The following is a 17017-nucleotide window of genomic DNA, read 5'->3' as shown; positions in this document are numbered from 1 at the left end:
GCTTTTTAGGAGAACAATGTATTCCCACTATTACTAACAGCAAACATGACAGGACAATTCTGAAAGCTTCTCTTCTCAGGAATTTTTTTTTCTCTTGTCACATGTTCTTAATAGGTTTGGATAATATCCAGTGTCCAGCCTCTTATCAGGACCTTCCTACCTTTTAACATCCTCCTGCACTGATGGATGGCCTAAACATTAACAAGCAACCTGATGTTGCAATAGCCATAGCCTGGCTTCCTCTGCTAAGCCAAATGTCATTTGTTCCATTTAAGAAAACAAAACAACAACAACAACAAAAAAAAAAAAAAAAAAAAAAAAAAAAAAAAAAAAAAACAACCCCTAAACAGATAAACACTCACAACCTCAACATTACTGAATGGCTTTCTTGCAGGAAAACAAACAGATCCCTGCTTGAATTCACTCCTGAGACACAAGGCTGTAAACAGGAGTAACCCTTCCCTTGCAGGCTGGAGCCTGATCCACACTCAGCTCCACTCAAGGGCTGTTTTGCCATCACGTGCAGGGGGGACTCTATTGAATTTGCCTTCATCTTTTTCCAGGTCAAAATCGGAGGAAACATTTGAATAAAAAAATGAAAAACCAAAAGAGAGTCTGGGAAGGTCTCGAAAAGAATTAGGAAACAAATCAGGCAGGAACCAGTGACCCACTCACAGAAAGACTGGAAAAAACACACAGGAAGGCAAACAAAATCCCTGCTGGAAATGGGGAATTCCCACATCACCTGGATCACACAACCCATTAGCAATTAAATGGTAACAGCCATCTGCAAGGAACTGGGAGGGAAGACATTTATTGTAGGGAATGACACACTGTTTGCTGTAGCATATTCCACTCTTCCTCACTTTTGCTTGTTGGACAAACAACATCGGTGCAAAGATAATAAACTTGCTATATGCTTGATTTTTGACTCAGGTCAGAGTCTGACTTGGTTAAAAAAAATAGCATACAAGCTAAAGCTTGGCAAGCAGGTTAAATTACTTTACAGCGTTGTTGGACTACTGGGAAAAAAATTAAACATTAATAGCTTGAAGAGTCATATATCCACAATTTAAATATGCTGGTTATTTCTAAATCAATTTGTAAAAAAAATATATATGTTTAAAATCTCCCTTTTTACACTTATCAAGCAATATTTTAAGGAATTTTTTTTTTTTTTTGGTGACATTTAAAACCCTGTGATTCCTGGTTCCACGTTAAAATAGCAGTCTACCAAATTACTGATTCTTCTAGTTGCATCATCCCAGCCAAAGGTGTCAGCCTCAGGCACCTCACTGGAATTTGCCTGACCTGTTCTTGTGAGGCTGCTCAGATGCTGAAGTTTCCAGATGTTTTTCCAGAATCCTAATTTCCTATTACAAGGGAATCAGGTGAGAAATAAGGTTTAATTAACTTCCATTCTCACCATGTGCCTCTTCATTCTCTTCATTCAAATAGAGCCTTCTTCTTTGTTGGGGTTTCCTGTTACTGCTTCTGAGTTTAGCACAAGAAATCCTGAGCTTGGAGAGACATTAGCTGATCCATTATACTTTTAGTTTCAGAAATGTGAAACTGAACCAACCAGCAAAGTTGCAGCAAGTAGGGGAATGGATGGGCTGTGGAGGTCAGCTCTTCAAAGGACTCCTGAACTATTGAGAAATTGTGCACAGAAACCTGTGTGGATACGCCATGCAAGGTAATTTAATGTATTCTGCATGAGACCTAGGATGGAATTCACCTCATCACACTTTGATCATCTAAAGCTGAGACACTCAGAGTCTCCCCAGGCTCCCTGCAGCCAGTGGGCAGAGAGTGTCATCTCATCTCTCCAATCCAGATGCCTCCAAGGCTGAGTGCTAGGAATGCAAGGGGCTGGACTCACCAGAGGTCTATTTTAATGTCATTCTGTGCAAACACACAAAAGCCATCTCCTGCAGATTTCTGGATGTTTTGCAAGTCAGTGTTCCAGACAGCTGGAAAAGGCTGATTCCTTTTTTCCCATGTGAGCAAAATTTTCAGGCAGAAGAGGCTGTTTCTGGGAAAGCTGAATGGACCTGAAAGTCTTTCAGAATTAACTGCCTTTGCCACTGGCTAATCCATACAAACCAAATATAAGTCATGAGGGGCATGCAGAGGGGATAGGGAACAGATGACCCCAGAAACAGGGAGGAGGAAACTATAATTAGCATATTCATTAGCCAAGAGCAGGCAAATAGAGCCTTCTTATTGCCAGAAAATCCTGAGCAGATCTGCTCTTTGTTTGCAGAGTCCTTTTGGATGTCCTGGCTGCTCTCTGAGAGGAGCTGGAGCAGGCTGGGGGCCTGCCCTGCCTCTCAGGCAGATGTAAGCCAGGTTTGCATCCATTAGTGGAATCGAGTTTCCATTTTCCAAAGGGTCAAGTCAGAGTAATTCCAGCAAACACAGGGAAGCCAGAAAGCTTCTTCTCAATGACCAAGGCATCCCAATGCTTTTCCTGACCAAAAATGACAGACAGGAGGCATGTGCACTGGAGAGTGTAACCTCTCCAGAAGCACAGGGAAAGAGAAGCAGAGCTTCAACAGCTCTGATGAGCACAAAACCAGAGGAGTTAATGACACCAGCCCAGACCTGCTACCAGCCTAAGCAAAGGCATTGCAAATGCAGCCCTCCCTGAGTCTAAAGGACAGGACACAGGACCACCCAAGGACCTATTCTGGGGCAGCATCATCAGGACAGGGCAGGCTCCAAGTTGTTTCCACAGGCTCTCCTGCAAATTTGGCACCACTGCAGGAGACAGAAGTCCTCAGTAAGTGTTTAGTTAACTAACATTTGTATTATAAACAGTGGGTAAAGGCTGAGGAAATAGGACTCCAGCAAACCGTGAGAAAAAAGCCTTTTTGCCTTATACCACAGCAAAGGGACTCCTAATCAAGGCAACAATGTGATTTTTCAGATTCCCTACCACACTACATTAAAGTCTGGCCTCAGTGACAGACAAATGTTTATTAAAATAAATTCTGACTAGAAAGCATTAATTTGAGTATCTAATTTGAGTAACACGGTTGCCATTCTGCCACCCAGATATTTTCCCAGAACTGAACTTTGGAAAGATGAGCTTTTTCAGAGAGCCCACTGAGAAGGTACTTTCCTGGACTCAGACACAGTGATCAGCAGAGATATTGATCGTGCTGTCTCTGCAACAACAACAGGAATTATACATTGATTTCTCTGGAGACTGGATTATGTATTGATTATGCAAGCTGCAAAGTAGAGGCCTAAGTAATGCTATCATGTCTGGCTAAAATGGTGCTCGTAGAGTAGTGAAGTCAATAGAAAGGGGAGATGAGAAATCCATTGAGACAAAGGGCAAAGTCCCAGGGTAATTAATTAAATGGCAAAATTCTCCTGGCTCAAGCGATGCCAGGATTTCTACTTAAGCATTTTGCATCCTGAAAAGTCCCCTAATAGGAGCCCAAAGGATGCAGTGAATAACGCTTTGAGCAAGTAAATAATTCTAGCCCATCCCGAGTCCGTGCTGCACGCTGTGGACAGACAGGCACCTCATTCATTGCTTACTGCAATTGGGTCATTAATGAAATGCATAGGGTTTAGAAAAATTTGAAAACTAGCTGTGGAGATAACTCTTGGATCAAGCCTGAAGGGGCCATCCACTGCAGCCAGTGAAAAGAGATACTGTGCTGGCCTTTTATCAGCAAGATAATAAGCTTACAGGGGAACAGAGATGACTTGCTGGATATAAGTGACATAAGCTGAATTTGTTGGAGAAAGATAACAATGTAGAAAACAGCCCCTGAAGGCTCACCTTTCCAAACACAGAGCCTCTGTCTAGCATTAAACTCTCCAGATTGCTTTACAGAAGTTTAATGTTTCCATCTTCCACTGCTTCCCTTAGTGTGGCAGTCAGCTTTTGTTCTGGCTATCCCAAAAACTTAATTATAACTTGTTCCCTAGGAGGCATTTAGTAAAACTAAACAGGTAGAGGAAGAGGTCTCAGGACTTGAATCCAATTCTAGGTATGGTGTGACCTGCAGGGTTCAGCTAGAATCATTAAGAAGTGATAGATGAAACTTCACTGATCAGCAAAGATGACTCACCCAGAAGCACAAGTGCTGAAGTTTGCATTTATTTTGGGGGTGGAAATAGAAAGGAGGGGAAGAAATCTCAAGGAGAGAGGCAAAGGTCCTTGTCAAGATCAAAGCAATGGCCAAAAGGAAATTATTCTGATGGTGCACAGAGATGGGAGAGGTGTCTGTGAGCAGGAGCCCGGCTCAGCCACATGGCCTGGCCCAGCAGAAAGACTAGTGTAATTTAAATTTCATCTCACTCATCTTATGGACATGTTTTCTTCTCCATAAACAACTGATTTGAAAGAAGGACACGTTTTAGCCAGTAGACAAGTGGAAGGCCAGGCACTGCTGGTCAGCCAGAGTCCCTTTCAAGGGACTTTTCCCTCCCTTCCTTATCCTATAATTGTTCATAAAAACAAAGACATTGTTTTGTTTACCAAAATCCCCACCGACAGCCTTAGAATGGTGTAAGGAGGTTATTGCTGTGCCCAGCTAACCCCTTGCAGCAAAGAAAGTGCAAACATAGCCTTTATTCTGTGCATTTCCTGGAGGAAAGGGTACTGGACAGGAATTCAGATAAGAAAATTCATGTTGTTGCCGTTCTTCATATTCTGTGAAGTATTTTAATGGGGATAACAATACACATTAGACATCCTGTTCAGTAACATTTTTAGTACCCAGCTGAGTCCAAATATAAACTATAATGGCATATGGAGACTGTCTTAAGAGCCATTTCAAATCAATTTAGTTTTATATAGCGTCTCTTCAAGTCTCTCAAGGTGATTTACAGTGAAAAAGCAAATAGTGGGATAGTGATTTAGTAGAGTAAGGCATGGCAGCTGTCAGGGAGGAAGGCAAAAATGCTGCATGGAGACGTAAAACTCTAATTTAAAACCAGTACAAAGGTAAATATATCTCTTTGCTCTTCCAGTACAAGAAGCAGTCAAGTAATGAAGCCAGGTTGGGTTCAGTTTAATTCAACAGTTCAATGGAGACATTTACAGATGGAACTGGACCTAAAACTGAACCTTTTCCATTCAGCTGCTGAGATTAGGAAAAAAACAGGGAAGAAATATTTGTGACCAATTCATTTTACCATCATATTTCACAACCTCAGAAATTTCAGACTTCCTGTGGCTTGGACTTCTGCCCTAGGGGCTTATGAAGTCAAGAAGGCAGCTTTAAGTGCCTTTTTCATGAAAATTGTTAAAGCCTTTTTTAAAGAAGCAACATTTTAGTCAAGAAACCTTGACCTGGCTGGTGTGACAACCATTGTGCTGCTCCTGTGCAGGGAGAAGGAATAATTCTTCAGAGAATGTTTCCCTCAGCTACAGGCCACCCTTCCTGTGGGTTTTTGCCCTCCTGCTCACCCCTCACATGAAGCTGCTACAGGAGCCATGAAAACACTCGTATTTTGGTGTTCCTAGTGTGAGGATCACATGTGCTCCTTACATTTCCCTCCCACCAGCTCAGAATAGGATGTGGCTGTTTCAGCGAAATTTAGGCAAGAGAGAGGGAAATGCTACTGTCTTCCTAGGACCTGAGTACACAGAATCCTGGGACAGCTCAGCGTGGAAGGGACCTTTGAAGATCTTCTGATCCACCATTTCATGGGAAAGGGAGCCTAGAATGAGATGATCCAGTGCCCAACAGCATCTTGAAAACCTCCAGTGATGAGGACTCCACCACATCCTTAGGAAGGTTGTTCCGAAGTTTCTCTTCTTTGAGAGGTCTAAACCACCCACGTTTCCTTCCACCTACACCACCCATGCTTCTCCTTCCACCTAAACCACCCACGTTTCCTACCACCTAAAACTACCCACTTTTCCCTCCAGGTGCCAGGATTTGTCAGGATCTGTCACTGCTGTTGCCTGTAGGTCAGGGGCATGGTGGAAGCCTGACCTGCTTGCCCACCAGGACTAACATTTTGATTTTTCAACAAGCAGGGGAAGGCTGTTCAGGATGCCAAAGCTGTGGAGAGCCTGAATTGTGATCACTTGAAAAAGCACCTCCTTACTACTATCCTGGCGAGTGCAGGGTTTGTTTGGTGGCCCCAGGGCAGACGTCTCACAGGCAGTGACTTTGTGAGTCACACAAGGCTGGGAGTCCTGCTGGGAGGTCTGTTCATCTGGGAAAGTGCCTTCTCTTCCTTTCTGCTGTGCAAGAAGTGTATGTTTTATTAAATAAAGTGATGTTCCCTATGCAAATGAACGCCCTTTGGAATGGTGATATGCTGACACGTTTTAGGTTAAATATGTATGCCCTTTAAAAACTGAAGCAAGAACTAAAAATCATTTATAAATATTAAAGAGCAAGAAGTCTACTTTTTGTTTTCACTATGTTTCTGATCCTGCACTCTGCGAAAAACACTCCTCACATTATAAAGATTGAATTATCTGTCCAAGAACTAAACCTGTAATTTTATTCTATCAGTCAAGCTGTAATGTCACGCTATTTTTGTGTCAAGACAATCAGGTTCTTTGAAGCACAGACACACACCTACTTAAAAGAAGCTTTCAGCTGAAAGCAGAAGACTCCAGAAACAGCAGCAATTTGTACCTTTCAAGAGAATGATAATTAAACAGAGAAATGTTGATTCCAATGAAAAGAAGGTTTCTTTGCTGGCCAGGATGATGTTCCATTAGGACATTTGGGTCCAGATTCATCTGTTTGGACTGCAGGCATCAGTCCTTTGAATCATTGGCTTCTAATGGCTTCAGATGTGTCCTTTGGAGATACTTATTTCTCTTTCTGGACAAGAAAGGACAGTAGGCCATCTGCACTCCTAACCTGACTACCTTAGTTAGGTATCTAAGATGAAATTAAATCAATCCAGGCCTTGCTCTAGTTTTTTAAGTATTTGTTGCAAGGGACACCTATTAGAAAGTTTAGTATTCAACCCATTGTTACAGCACAGTCAACCTTGCCTCCAGGAAGCATTTCCTGCTGTGCACGGTTTCCACATCCCTCTGGAAGAAGCAGAAATTTCTCATTAAGGAAAAAAAGTGCAGCAAGAGCAATGCAGACATTGAAGCATCACCACCAGGGAGGCACTTTTAGATTACAAGTGAGGGAGAGTATTCTGGTGTTTCACAGGATCACAAAATGGGTGATGTTGGAAGGGACCACTGGAGGTCATCCAGTTTCCTTCTGCTCAGAGTTGTTAAGGTAACTTGCAAATGCCAGAAGAGTCTCAGGACAGACTGTAAATATGCTGTGCCAGTTTTACATACTGAGAAACCAAGTCCACAGGTCAAATAAGAAGTCCAGGGCATGGCAGAGAATGAAAACTGCAGCTCTGGAGTCCCAGTATTTTTCCCTCCTGTAACACCACTGTTCTTTGTTGGTGAAGAAGCAGCAGTTTGCAGCTTGGTCTTTATTGCACACTCACTAAATTATTCCATGTGCTTCTGGCTGCACCATGGATGGCAGAAGAGCCAATGGACAGCACTGAAGGGCTTTTGGAAACCTGCAGCAAGACTGGCTGAAGTGAAGCAATGCTATCCTCCCCTCACTTTACTAGCTCTGCTATCAGCAAAATGCCTTTCTCCCTTTCCAGACAGGAGCTGGAGCAGTGGCAAATATTTTCCCTCAGAGTTTGTCACTCTGTTGACAGGAATTTTAAGACAAAAGGTCATTTTGGTGGATTTAAAAAGCAGTGGAACCTCATACCCCTAATGAATGGGCAGCAGGAACTCATACTGGCAGTGCTCAATGGCTGCACATGAAACTAGCCAGGCTCAGTAAATGAAACCAGATCCCAAAATACAGCCTGAGATAACTGAAAGTATGCATCAAAGTTTATTGTAGGAAAATGACTGAGTGGAAAAAGAGTGGTCTGCTCTGCCCCTGCACCTCCAAAACATATTGTACCATTTAAACCCTCTAGAAAGACATCTGCCAAAAATGTGATTAATTCTCCTGAAGGTCAAATGTATTACTTTTGTAGAATAGTTGAAGCAGCAGTTGTACGTCTTTGATTACTCTTACAAAAGCAACTTAGGAAAAATCCTAGGATTGCTCTTGTGTTTGAAGCTGCTCTTGTGTTTGGAGCTGGATGTTTGCTGCTTCTTGGCAGTGACTTGTGTAGCAAAGGTGAGATGTGGTCAGGAGATGATTGCAATCCCCCCAAAAGGATGAGTCCCAGAGCAGCCTGTCCCAAATTCCAGCAGCACATCCTGTGCCTCTGTTTGGAGTGCCACCCTGTGGACACGGCTGAGCTCCTCCCATGAGCTCCTCTCCTTCCCACAGCCAACACCCAGGACACGCCTGGGACACAAGGATGGGTGACAGCACCTCTGAGCTCCCAACCCCACTGTCCCCTGTCAGTCCTGCATGTCCCTGCCCATCCTGGGGAAAATGGTGCTGGGCGAAGAATGGGAATTTCTGTACCAAAACAGAGTGTTTGTTATGAAAGACCATTTTTGCCTGTGCTTTCTACACAACAGAATATGAAATGCCACCACCACTTCTGAGCTGGATAGGAAATAACTGGGGCATTGCTGGTAACAGCTGAGGTTTCTTGCATTACACCTCCAATGCAGAGCTTTGTACACTGAGACCAGAGAAGCTCTCTGCTCATCCACGGATGAATTAAGCCCCTGGTAAGTCAAGTTCATCCTTAAAAGTCCATTTCTGGATTGCATTATAATTTATTTTTTTCTCTGACTGTTGGTATAAGACTTGCAGGTTTATTCACTGGAGATTGCCACCATAAATTTTAGGAGTCTGGCTTACAAAGCCTGTAACAACCTTGTTTAGCAAAGGTGTGCCTTGCAGCATTCCTTCAGTAATGCCACTTTGGCTGCCCCTTACCTCTGGGGTGAGGTATTTCATCATGATTTCCTTTCCTTTCTCTCCCAGCTTTTCATCTGGAGCAATTTCATATTCTGCCTGGAACAGACATATAAAAAAATAAAAGTCAATATTTGCACTCATATTTCACCATTATAACTTCATTTTGGATGTGGACTTAACAGAACACTCTGTATGAAAAATCTGAAGGACAAATATCATTTTCTGGTGGAAATAAAACCTGTACACACAATCTTATTGAAAACCTTCCACTAGATTTTGACCAGACCCTAGCAGTGCTTCTTCTGGGGCTTTGTCTCTTAATTAACACCAATACAATTGAATTAATTTATATTTTATAACCTTGCAAAGCCAGCTTTCAGAAAGCATTCAGTGACAAGAGACATCAGCTTCATTTGGTTTTGCTCAAAAGAAAGTTGGACACAGGAGGTAAAATTATTTCTCTGAGCAGTAGAGAAAGTGAATGTTTGTTAAGACTTGCCACAGTGCTGTTTCAAGTTCTAGGTGTGTATATATATATATATATATATATATATATATATATATATATATATATATATATTCTTTTTTGTTTAATGTCTATTTTCTATGTATTTATGCCTTGACCTTGGTCTGACAATACCTGTGCAAAGCAGAGAGACCTGCCCATCACTGTTAGTGACCCTTGGCTCAGTCCCTCCTGATTTCTTAGAACCAAGAGGAGACAAGAGAGAGCACTTAGAGGAGTAGACACCATAAGCAAAATTCTCTTTGGCTTCCCTAGTGCATTAAAAAAGGGAGCATCCCATCCTCATGCACAAAGTCTACCTACACTTTAAAATTCTGACTGCTCTAGGTATTGAACTACTACTGACTTTTGATGAGCTTTGTTTATATTAGAAACAAAAGAAGCACAATGTGTGTACCATGAAGATATTAAATCACTTCAGCTAAAGTTTTGGATCCATGGCAGGCATTCAAAGGAAACATGTGCTTCAGTGCCTAAATGACAAGTTTTCTTAGGGACCTTCCTGATAGGCGCTGCTTGGGATATGAAGCTTTAGCCTTCAGGTAATTTTTTTTTTCCAGAATTAAATTAAGGGAAAAAAAAAAAAAAAAAAAAAAAAGGAAGACGACAGCCTAACAGCTTTCATGACTGTATTAAAAAAGGATCCCAGAAAATCCTGCCAAACCAATTAAATAACCTGGTCCAATACAAGCTGTCTGTGATGATAAATGAGGAGGAAGCTTAAAAAAAAAAAAAAAAAGGTAAATCAGACTGAACTGGCAAAAACTTGGAAGAACAAATTTCAGAACTATTGCCCACTGGAAGATGTATGTACTGCTCCAGGCTGGATGCAATAAATCTGCAGGCTGGCTGTAATGGATACCCCAGCTAAGCAAACCTAGGAATGACATGGAAACCACAATGTAGTAATAATGCTATTCCCCTTCTATCTGGCCAGTGCTCATAGAGCTATTGCAGCTCAAGTCTGGAGCTGCATATTTAAACACAGGCATAGCAGGTTGCTTGAACAATCTGGAATTATGATTTGGTTTGGGAAATTATAATGGCCACAAATAAAAATGATGAAAAGACAACCAAAAACTAAAATCCACAAGTACAGAACTTCTTTTTAAGTGACAGTTTTGGGGATGAAACTGATTAGGTTCTCATAAAACTTAATACAAGGGTTTAAAAATATATTTTATCTAATCTCCTGTCCTTTTAGATGGTATCTGAGTATGGGTCATTGAAGTACAGAAACTCTGAAATGCTTCAAGCATCTTAGCAGCATTTTTCTCCATGATTTCTCTCTCCTTCATTTGCTTTCAAACGCTGATAATATATTGTCTCCCTAGCAAATAAAACCTGATTATAAGTCATCATCTCCTATTTGAAGTGCACCAGGAGAGCTGTTGAAAAATTTTTTGTCCTTTTTGCCACACAAAACCTATACCAATTTCATCCCATCTGAACTGTACAACAGGAAACAAATCAGGACAAACCAGAAGACAGAAACTCAGCAAGAACTCGATGTCTTGAAATGCAATTCCTGATGGGATCCAACATACGCAGAGCTAAATGCACACCTATACATATACAGAGTCTCTCATTCTGCCTCAAGAGAGATAGCAAGAATAAAAGGAAAGTTTAATGACACTTGCATTTGACATTCCCAGGAAATGTGACACGGTGGTGGCGAAGGTGGGAAGTGACAGACAAGTGAGAATGTGAGAAGGAACCATAAGCTCCAACTGTGCACGGTGTTGATTCCACTGTAGGTCTGCACTAGAAGCCTGTTCCATTTTGTTCCTCAGCTCATTATTATTTCTCCCTTCAGTGCCATTTTTGAGCTATTCAGCAACAGACCCTGGTACATTCCCAGCCATGACCTGTTATTACAAGACACAGACATGAATGTCCCCATGCTCTCTCTGCCACCTGCCTGGGAAGCCACCAAGGTCCTCAACTCCTGGTCTTGTGCTTAAATCACAAGATACTTCCCTTTCTTTCCCAATACTCAAAAGCTACAGTTTGCAAATCCCTAATTGCTAGAAATAACATCATTTCTTACAATCCGCGTGGAACAAAATATTTTCCATTATTCCTTTGATGAATCCAGGCATGTGTTTCAAGGCTCCTGCTCTGAAGTCTAATAGCTTCTCCATGCCCTAGTTAGGTCAGACAGGGCCCTATTCATAGCCCATAAATGAGGGGAGGATTTACGATCACCCTGACTCCGTGGGACAAGCTGCAGGGAAGGCTCTGTCTGTGGGCAGGCACGGATCCTTCAGCCCAAATGGTGAGAGGATGTGGGCTGGCCACTGTCTGCTGCTAACTTTTCTTCTGGCTGCTCTTTTGGAGGTAGTTGTTATGTTGGTGGCTCCTTCTTCCATAGAAGCAGCCCTGGCTGGATGGAGGAACGGGAGTGCAAAGTGTTCTTCCCTTTGGAGCAGCTACCCACAGGATGGGATGAGAGAGGTCAGATGGAAAAATGCTCTTCAGCTGGGAAAAGGAGCAATATCTAGCCTATGGCTGGCTGTGGGATGAAGCCATGGGCTCAGGGACAGCTCAGCTTTAGGGGCTGGAGGCTGCCTGTGATGGGTGGAGAGCTACCAGGGCAATGACACAGGGACCCCACAGGGGCTCACATTGATTCTGACACATCAATTTATGTAGTATCTGATTCTCACCTTAATATTTGAGCTCCTGAAACTGCATGGCTAAAAATGTGTGAAAATGGAAAAACATATCCAAAGAGATCTCTCTGCAGATCTGGGAGGATGCTCTCCCACAGCAGGTAGCTGATGGTTGCTTGTGGCAGCATGGCATGGCCAAGGGAATCATCACCCCTTGTAGCACCCACCAGGAGATGGAGATGGGAACAGACACTCCCACCAGAGCAGTTTTGGCTTATTGGAAAAAGTTAAGAACAGTGGAATCATCTTTTGAGCATCTGCAGGAGGTTACTGGTATTTCAGTCCCAATTTTTCACCTCCACTTTCTTAGCTCCCTCCTCTGTTATCTGAGAATATCTCTCTGCTCAGTCCTTTCTCAGACTCCAGGCTCTGCCCTGTTATTGCTCTGTCCTCTGTGCCTGTCCTTGCACTTGCCTCTGCTGGAGATTTAAAATCTGTGACTGAAAATTGGAAGGCAAACCTTAAACAGCTGGGATTCATAATAACTCACATTTCTAAATGAAAAGTGAACTTGAAACCATATTTTTCATATTTAAAGGCAGGGCAAAAAGAGCCCTTTCAGCTGTTTGAAAACACGTTTTGAGTTAATGAGTTTGTTGTTACAACAAACTGGCATTTCTGATGGGAGAAGCCTTGAACAGCTTTAAGACACACATACACAGATGGTTTATATACCACAAAAGGGACTTAACCAAATGAAATCTCCCTAACAGCAAGACTGGGTTTTTACAAATGGCACTAAATGGATGCTCACTCATCCTTTCACCCCACATAAGTGCCATGCCTAGTGAAGCATTCAGCTGAAAAGTCCACCCGACCCCAGATATCACAAGCAGAAACAACCTGGAGAGGGAGTAGGGCTATTTTCTTCCAGAGGATGAATTTTTGTGTGACTTCAGTGCAAAAAAAAAAGTAACCTTGTTCACATTAGAGAGAAAATAATGACCAAAATTGTCCACGTTCTCCTCCTGTCAACCTAAACCTGGTCCACATTAAATTGTTAAAAGCCCTCCCTTGGAAATAAAACATTAAGAATGTGAGTAGATGAAGCAGGAAAGGGAGTCCAGAATCTAAAGCCTTCATTTTAATGACACATAAGAATCACAGGAAAGGAGAAAGAAATGTCAGGTGCTGTGACCCTGGGAATGTACTGAAGAGAAGGGGACAGGAGCAAGAGGTCCCTGATGAGCTGAACTGACCTGCCACCTTCTTGTGCTGGAGGCACTGGCTGTGGAGAAGCAAACACAACTTGCTAGCCCCTTGCCTGCTCACTGATCAGCCTTTTAGCACAGGAAACATTTCCCCTCACACTTTATTTTAATGGCTGTCTTTCAACAGCTCCAAAGTTGAATGATGCTGCTAAAATATTTGTAAGCAGAGCAAAGTGTGCTTCAGGGCTGTGTGTGATTCCTTGGGTAAGGGCTTCTAGGGGAGCCCATTTAATCACAAACCATCTCCATCTAATGATAACAGTTTGTGTTCCCATAGTTCCACCATCTGAACAGCTCCATCAGGGTTTCCTGAGCCATTCAGGGGAGATCTCTGTGGTTCCAAGCACCCAGACAAGCACATGATGCCTCCAGAGCCTCAACGGAGCTCAGTGAATATTTTATCTCAGCAATCAGGACCTCTGTCATGGGTTTGTTTGCACAATAACCACAGCAAGAGATGGCTGGCTGTCCTTACAGCCCTTGTGCCAGCTGGGAGAAGGGGTGGCTGTTCCCCCATTTCCCAGACAGACAGACAGACAGACAGACCCCCTGACAGGCACTCACTGCTCCCACAGCAGCAGTGGGGACCAAACACCCACAGCTGCACCAGTGCTGGGCTGCAGAGCTCTGCATCTCTTTGTTCTTATCATTGTTATCATCTAATCTTGGGGCTTGCTGCTTACAAACCACACGTCCTGTTAGTCTGGGCTACAATCGATTGTGACTAATTACCCAAACACTTCTCTCAGAAAACATGGAGAGGCTTTATGCCTCTGAGCACTTTCGTCTCAATTCCTGGTTGAAATTGGCCAAGGTATTCACAGGTCTCAGAGGGAGCTGACAGCTACACACCTACATGTGTGCAGAATTTAGTGATACAAATCCTTTTTCTTCAGAAGGCAGCTTATCAACTGCTTAACAGGCAAAAATCCCCAAATGCTGCCATAATTACATTTGCAGGAGACTACATCAGACCAGGTTGGTTATTTCACACAGCAGCTGACATAAATGTCCAGTCAATAGAGGATTTTTTTTTTCTCTTCTTACATATTCTGGTCTGCAAGGTCTGGATGATTATACCAGCCTTTGGAAGCAAAGGTGTGAGAGAGCTTAGTCTCTCACAAGGATAGGTTGTTAAATGTCTGACTCAGTTTCTGGTTTTCTCCCACAAGCTTCAGTCACTTCTTTCCTTGCAGACAGTTGGGTGCATGAGTTGAAAAACTGTATAAAACATTGGGAAGCATCAAGTACTGACTTCTGCCAGTGACTTACTGTGTCACCTGGTAAAGTCACTTAGATGGGCACTGAAAAAGAAAGGTGGTCCTCCTTTTCAATGTGCAAAAAGCTCTCTGAGTCCCTCATGAACAACTAAATATTATCCCCTTTTATCCTTTCCCTTTATTTGACATTACACAAAAAGTAATTTTTGCATCTTGTGTTAGAAAAATAACCAAAACAAAAGAAAATGAAATATCTTGGCTTTTCCTGCTTGTTACAGCAGGTGGTCTAGAAAACCTTGCCTATTCCTGGTGGTCTCAGATTAGGGCTGTAAAGTCAGACTCCTGGTCTCATTATAGGGCTTATTTTGCTACCATAGGGCTTGGCTTGAATCCTACTACTCACTAAACACAGTGTGACCTCGCTGGGCAAATTTCAGTAGCAATCATCCAATTTAATGGCAAATGGCTGTGTTGCTTGACCTTAATATTGCCTAATGCAGGGATTTTCATGGGCTGGGAGCAAGCTTACACAGAATTTGAAATCAATAAAAAAAGAAGACTGCTGTTAATTAGTGTTAAAAAGAAGAGAGAAAGATAAGGATTCAGACCTCCACCCAGACTGGCATTTTGCTTATCAAATCCTCATGATGCCAGTCTGAGCCTAACTGGGAACAGACCACTGGTCCAGTAAAGATACACAGGGCACCTCCAGCCTGCAAGAGCAACTTGGGCTGGGTGCAAAGCACACCTTTGCAGAAGGATTTGGGAATATGGCTCGGGATTGCTGGGAGACAGATCTTTCACACAAAGACAGTGCCAGCAGGAGCTTTTGCAGGAGCAGTGAGTGCCACAGTGCCCTCAGTGCCCAGAGCCAGGCAGCTGGCACATCTGCCCTGGGGACAGATGTTTCCCCGTGCCCAGATGTTGTTCCTGCTGTCAGTGGCATGTCCTGAGTGCATGCAAGGCTCTCACAATGGGGGATTCTCCCCCACAGTCCCTGGAACCAAAATGTGCCTCCTGCAGCTGCGGCGAGGCGAGAGAAGCGAGCAGAGCGCACGAACCGAGCCCGGCTCCGCCGCTTCTGCCTGAGATTAAACCACTTACAGCCCATTTTCTTCCCAGGGATTTCTGCAGAAATTGCCGTCTCCTCGGGGCTGCAGGTGGCACAGCTGGTGTGGCATGCCTGCAGAAATGCTAGAGGGCGTGTGGTGTTTCATCAGTGGCAGGCACCTCACTGGACAATGCTGGTCCAGTGCAAGGCAAACGCATTCGGGGTACCCAAAGTGTCCAGCTGCCTGCTGGCCTTGAGCACAGCTGCACAGAGTGTTGGTCAGATGTCCCATGCACCTTGGTGGCTACACCTTTCACCAGAGAAAATTGCAAGCAGTGCTAGGAATAAGAGGTGGAGGTCACGACCAGCTAAAACTGATTCAGATATGACTTTGTCCAACACTTTTTGTGATGCTGTAGATTTGCTGTTGTTACTGCAGGAGTAACATAAACCTTAAGTCCTCTCCAGGCTGTTACTTTTACAGCCTCAGTGCAATCCTCACATTTCCCTGTACTTCAGAGTAGCTTCACCATGGTGCAAACAAAACTATTTTATTCCTCTTGGTATGCATTGTTTTGCTTCTGTCAGCATTAGCCAGGGAGTGAGACCCTGCGGGCACTCACAAGTGACAAGTTCATCTTGCTCTTTGGTACCATTTCACCTTCTGGCTGATCAACAACCCTCCCCTTCCACAGGTTCCCAGCAAAAGAAGTCACTGAGAGACTTTTCCACTGTGAACAGCTGGCAGGACACATGGCCAAGTGCTGCCAGACTGGGAAAGAGCGTCAGGTCCCCCAGGGCTTGGGGGTGATGCTCAGTGGCTGGGTTAACTGATGGCTCACTGGGGTGGAAAATGAAGCAGATTTGTTTCTCAGTGACCTCAATCAAGTTATTTCTGTACCTTGTGCCTCTCGTTCTCCTATTTGAAAAAACAAGGTGATTACCAAGATGCCCTTTGTAAACCACCCTGAATTCTATGTATGAAAAGGCTTGTCAAGGGATATTAGGATTATTACATTTCCCATCCTCTCCTGTCAGTCCATTCTCAGCTTCCCTTTGTGCCTCCCAGCACAGCAGGCTTCACCCCATCAGCAGACATTGCTCACAGCAGCTCAGCTGCTCGGGTCTTGACATGAAGGGAGGCCAGAGCTGGGGATGACTGTCCTTGCCCCTCTCTGGTGGCTCGTGTCCCCCAAGGCTGGCACCAGCACTTCAGACACAAAATCCCACAAAACAGTGATTTATTGGCATCAGAAGAATCCCCTCTGCCAGGGGAACATTACAAAGCACCCCAAGATACCACAAGAATTGACTTACCACCGAGTCAAGGAACCGAATGCAGCACTCGAGCTCGGGCCGAGTTTCACAGAACTGCCGAAAGAGAAGCCTTCCAATGGGCTGCTTTTCACATATGCTGCAGTAATCTCTCTCTAGGGACAATAAAGAGAAGAACAGAAGCATGAAAATGAG

The 17017-nt window shown here is 43.6% G+C and overlaps 1 protein-coding gene across 1 annotated transcript in view; it reads right to left on the bottom strand.

Annotated features, from left to right (window-relative positions):
• GRK5 (G protein-coupled receptor kinase 5) overlaps positions 1 to 17017 on the bottom strand; it is a 147383-nt gene that overhangs the window by 35254 nt on the left and 95112 nt on the right. The window contains exons 3-4 of the mRNA XM_021529270.3: positions 16865 to 16977; positions 8883 to 8960 (exon numbers count right to left, since the gene is read on the bottom strand). Coding sequence (XP_021384945.1) covers positions 8883 to 8960; positions 16865 to 16977 — 191 coding nt within the window. The remainder of the gene's footprint in view (positions 1 to 8882; positions 8961 to 16864; positions 16978 to 17017) is intronic.

The sequence above is a fragment of the Lonchura striata genome, chromosome 7, assembly GCF_046129695.1.
Source record: "Lonchura striata isolate bLonStr1 chromosome 7, bLonStr1.mat, whole genome shotgun sequence".
In the NCBI taxonomy this organism is placed as follows: Eukaryota; Metazoa; Chordata; class Aves; order Passeriformes; family Estrildidae; genus Lonchura; species Lonchura striata.
Note: the sequence above shows the minus strand (reverse complement) of the source record. Positions and strands in the feature narration are given on the sequence as shown.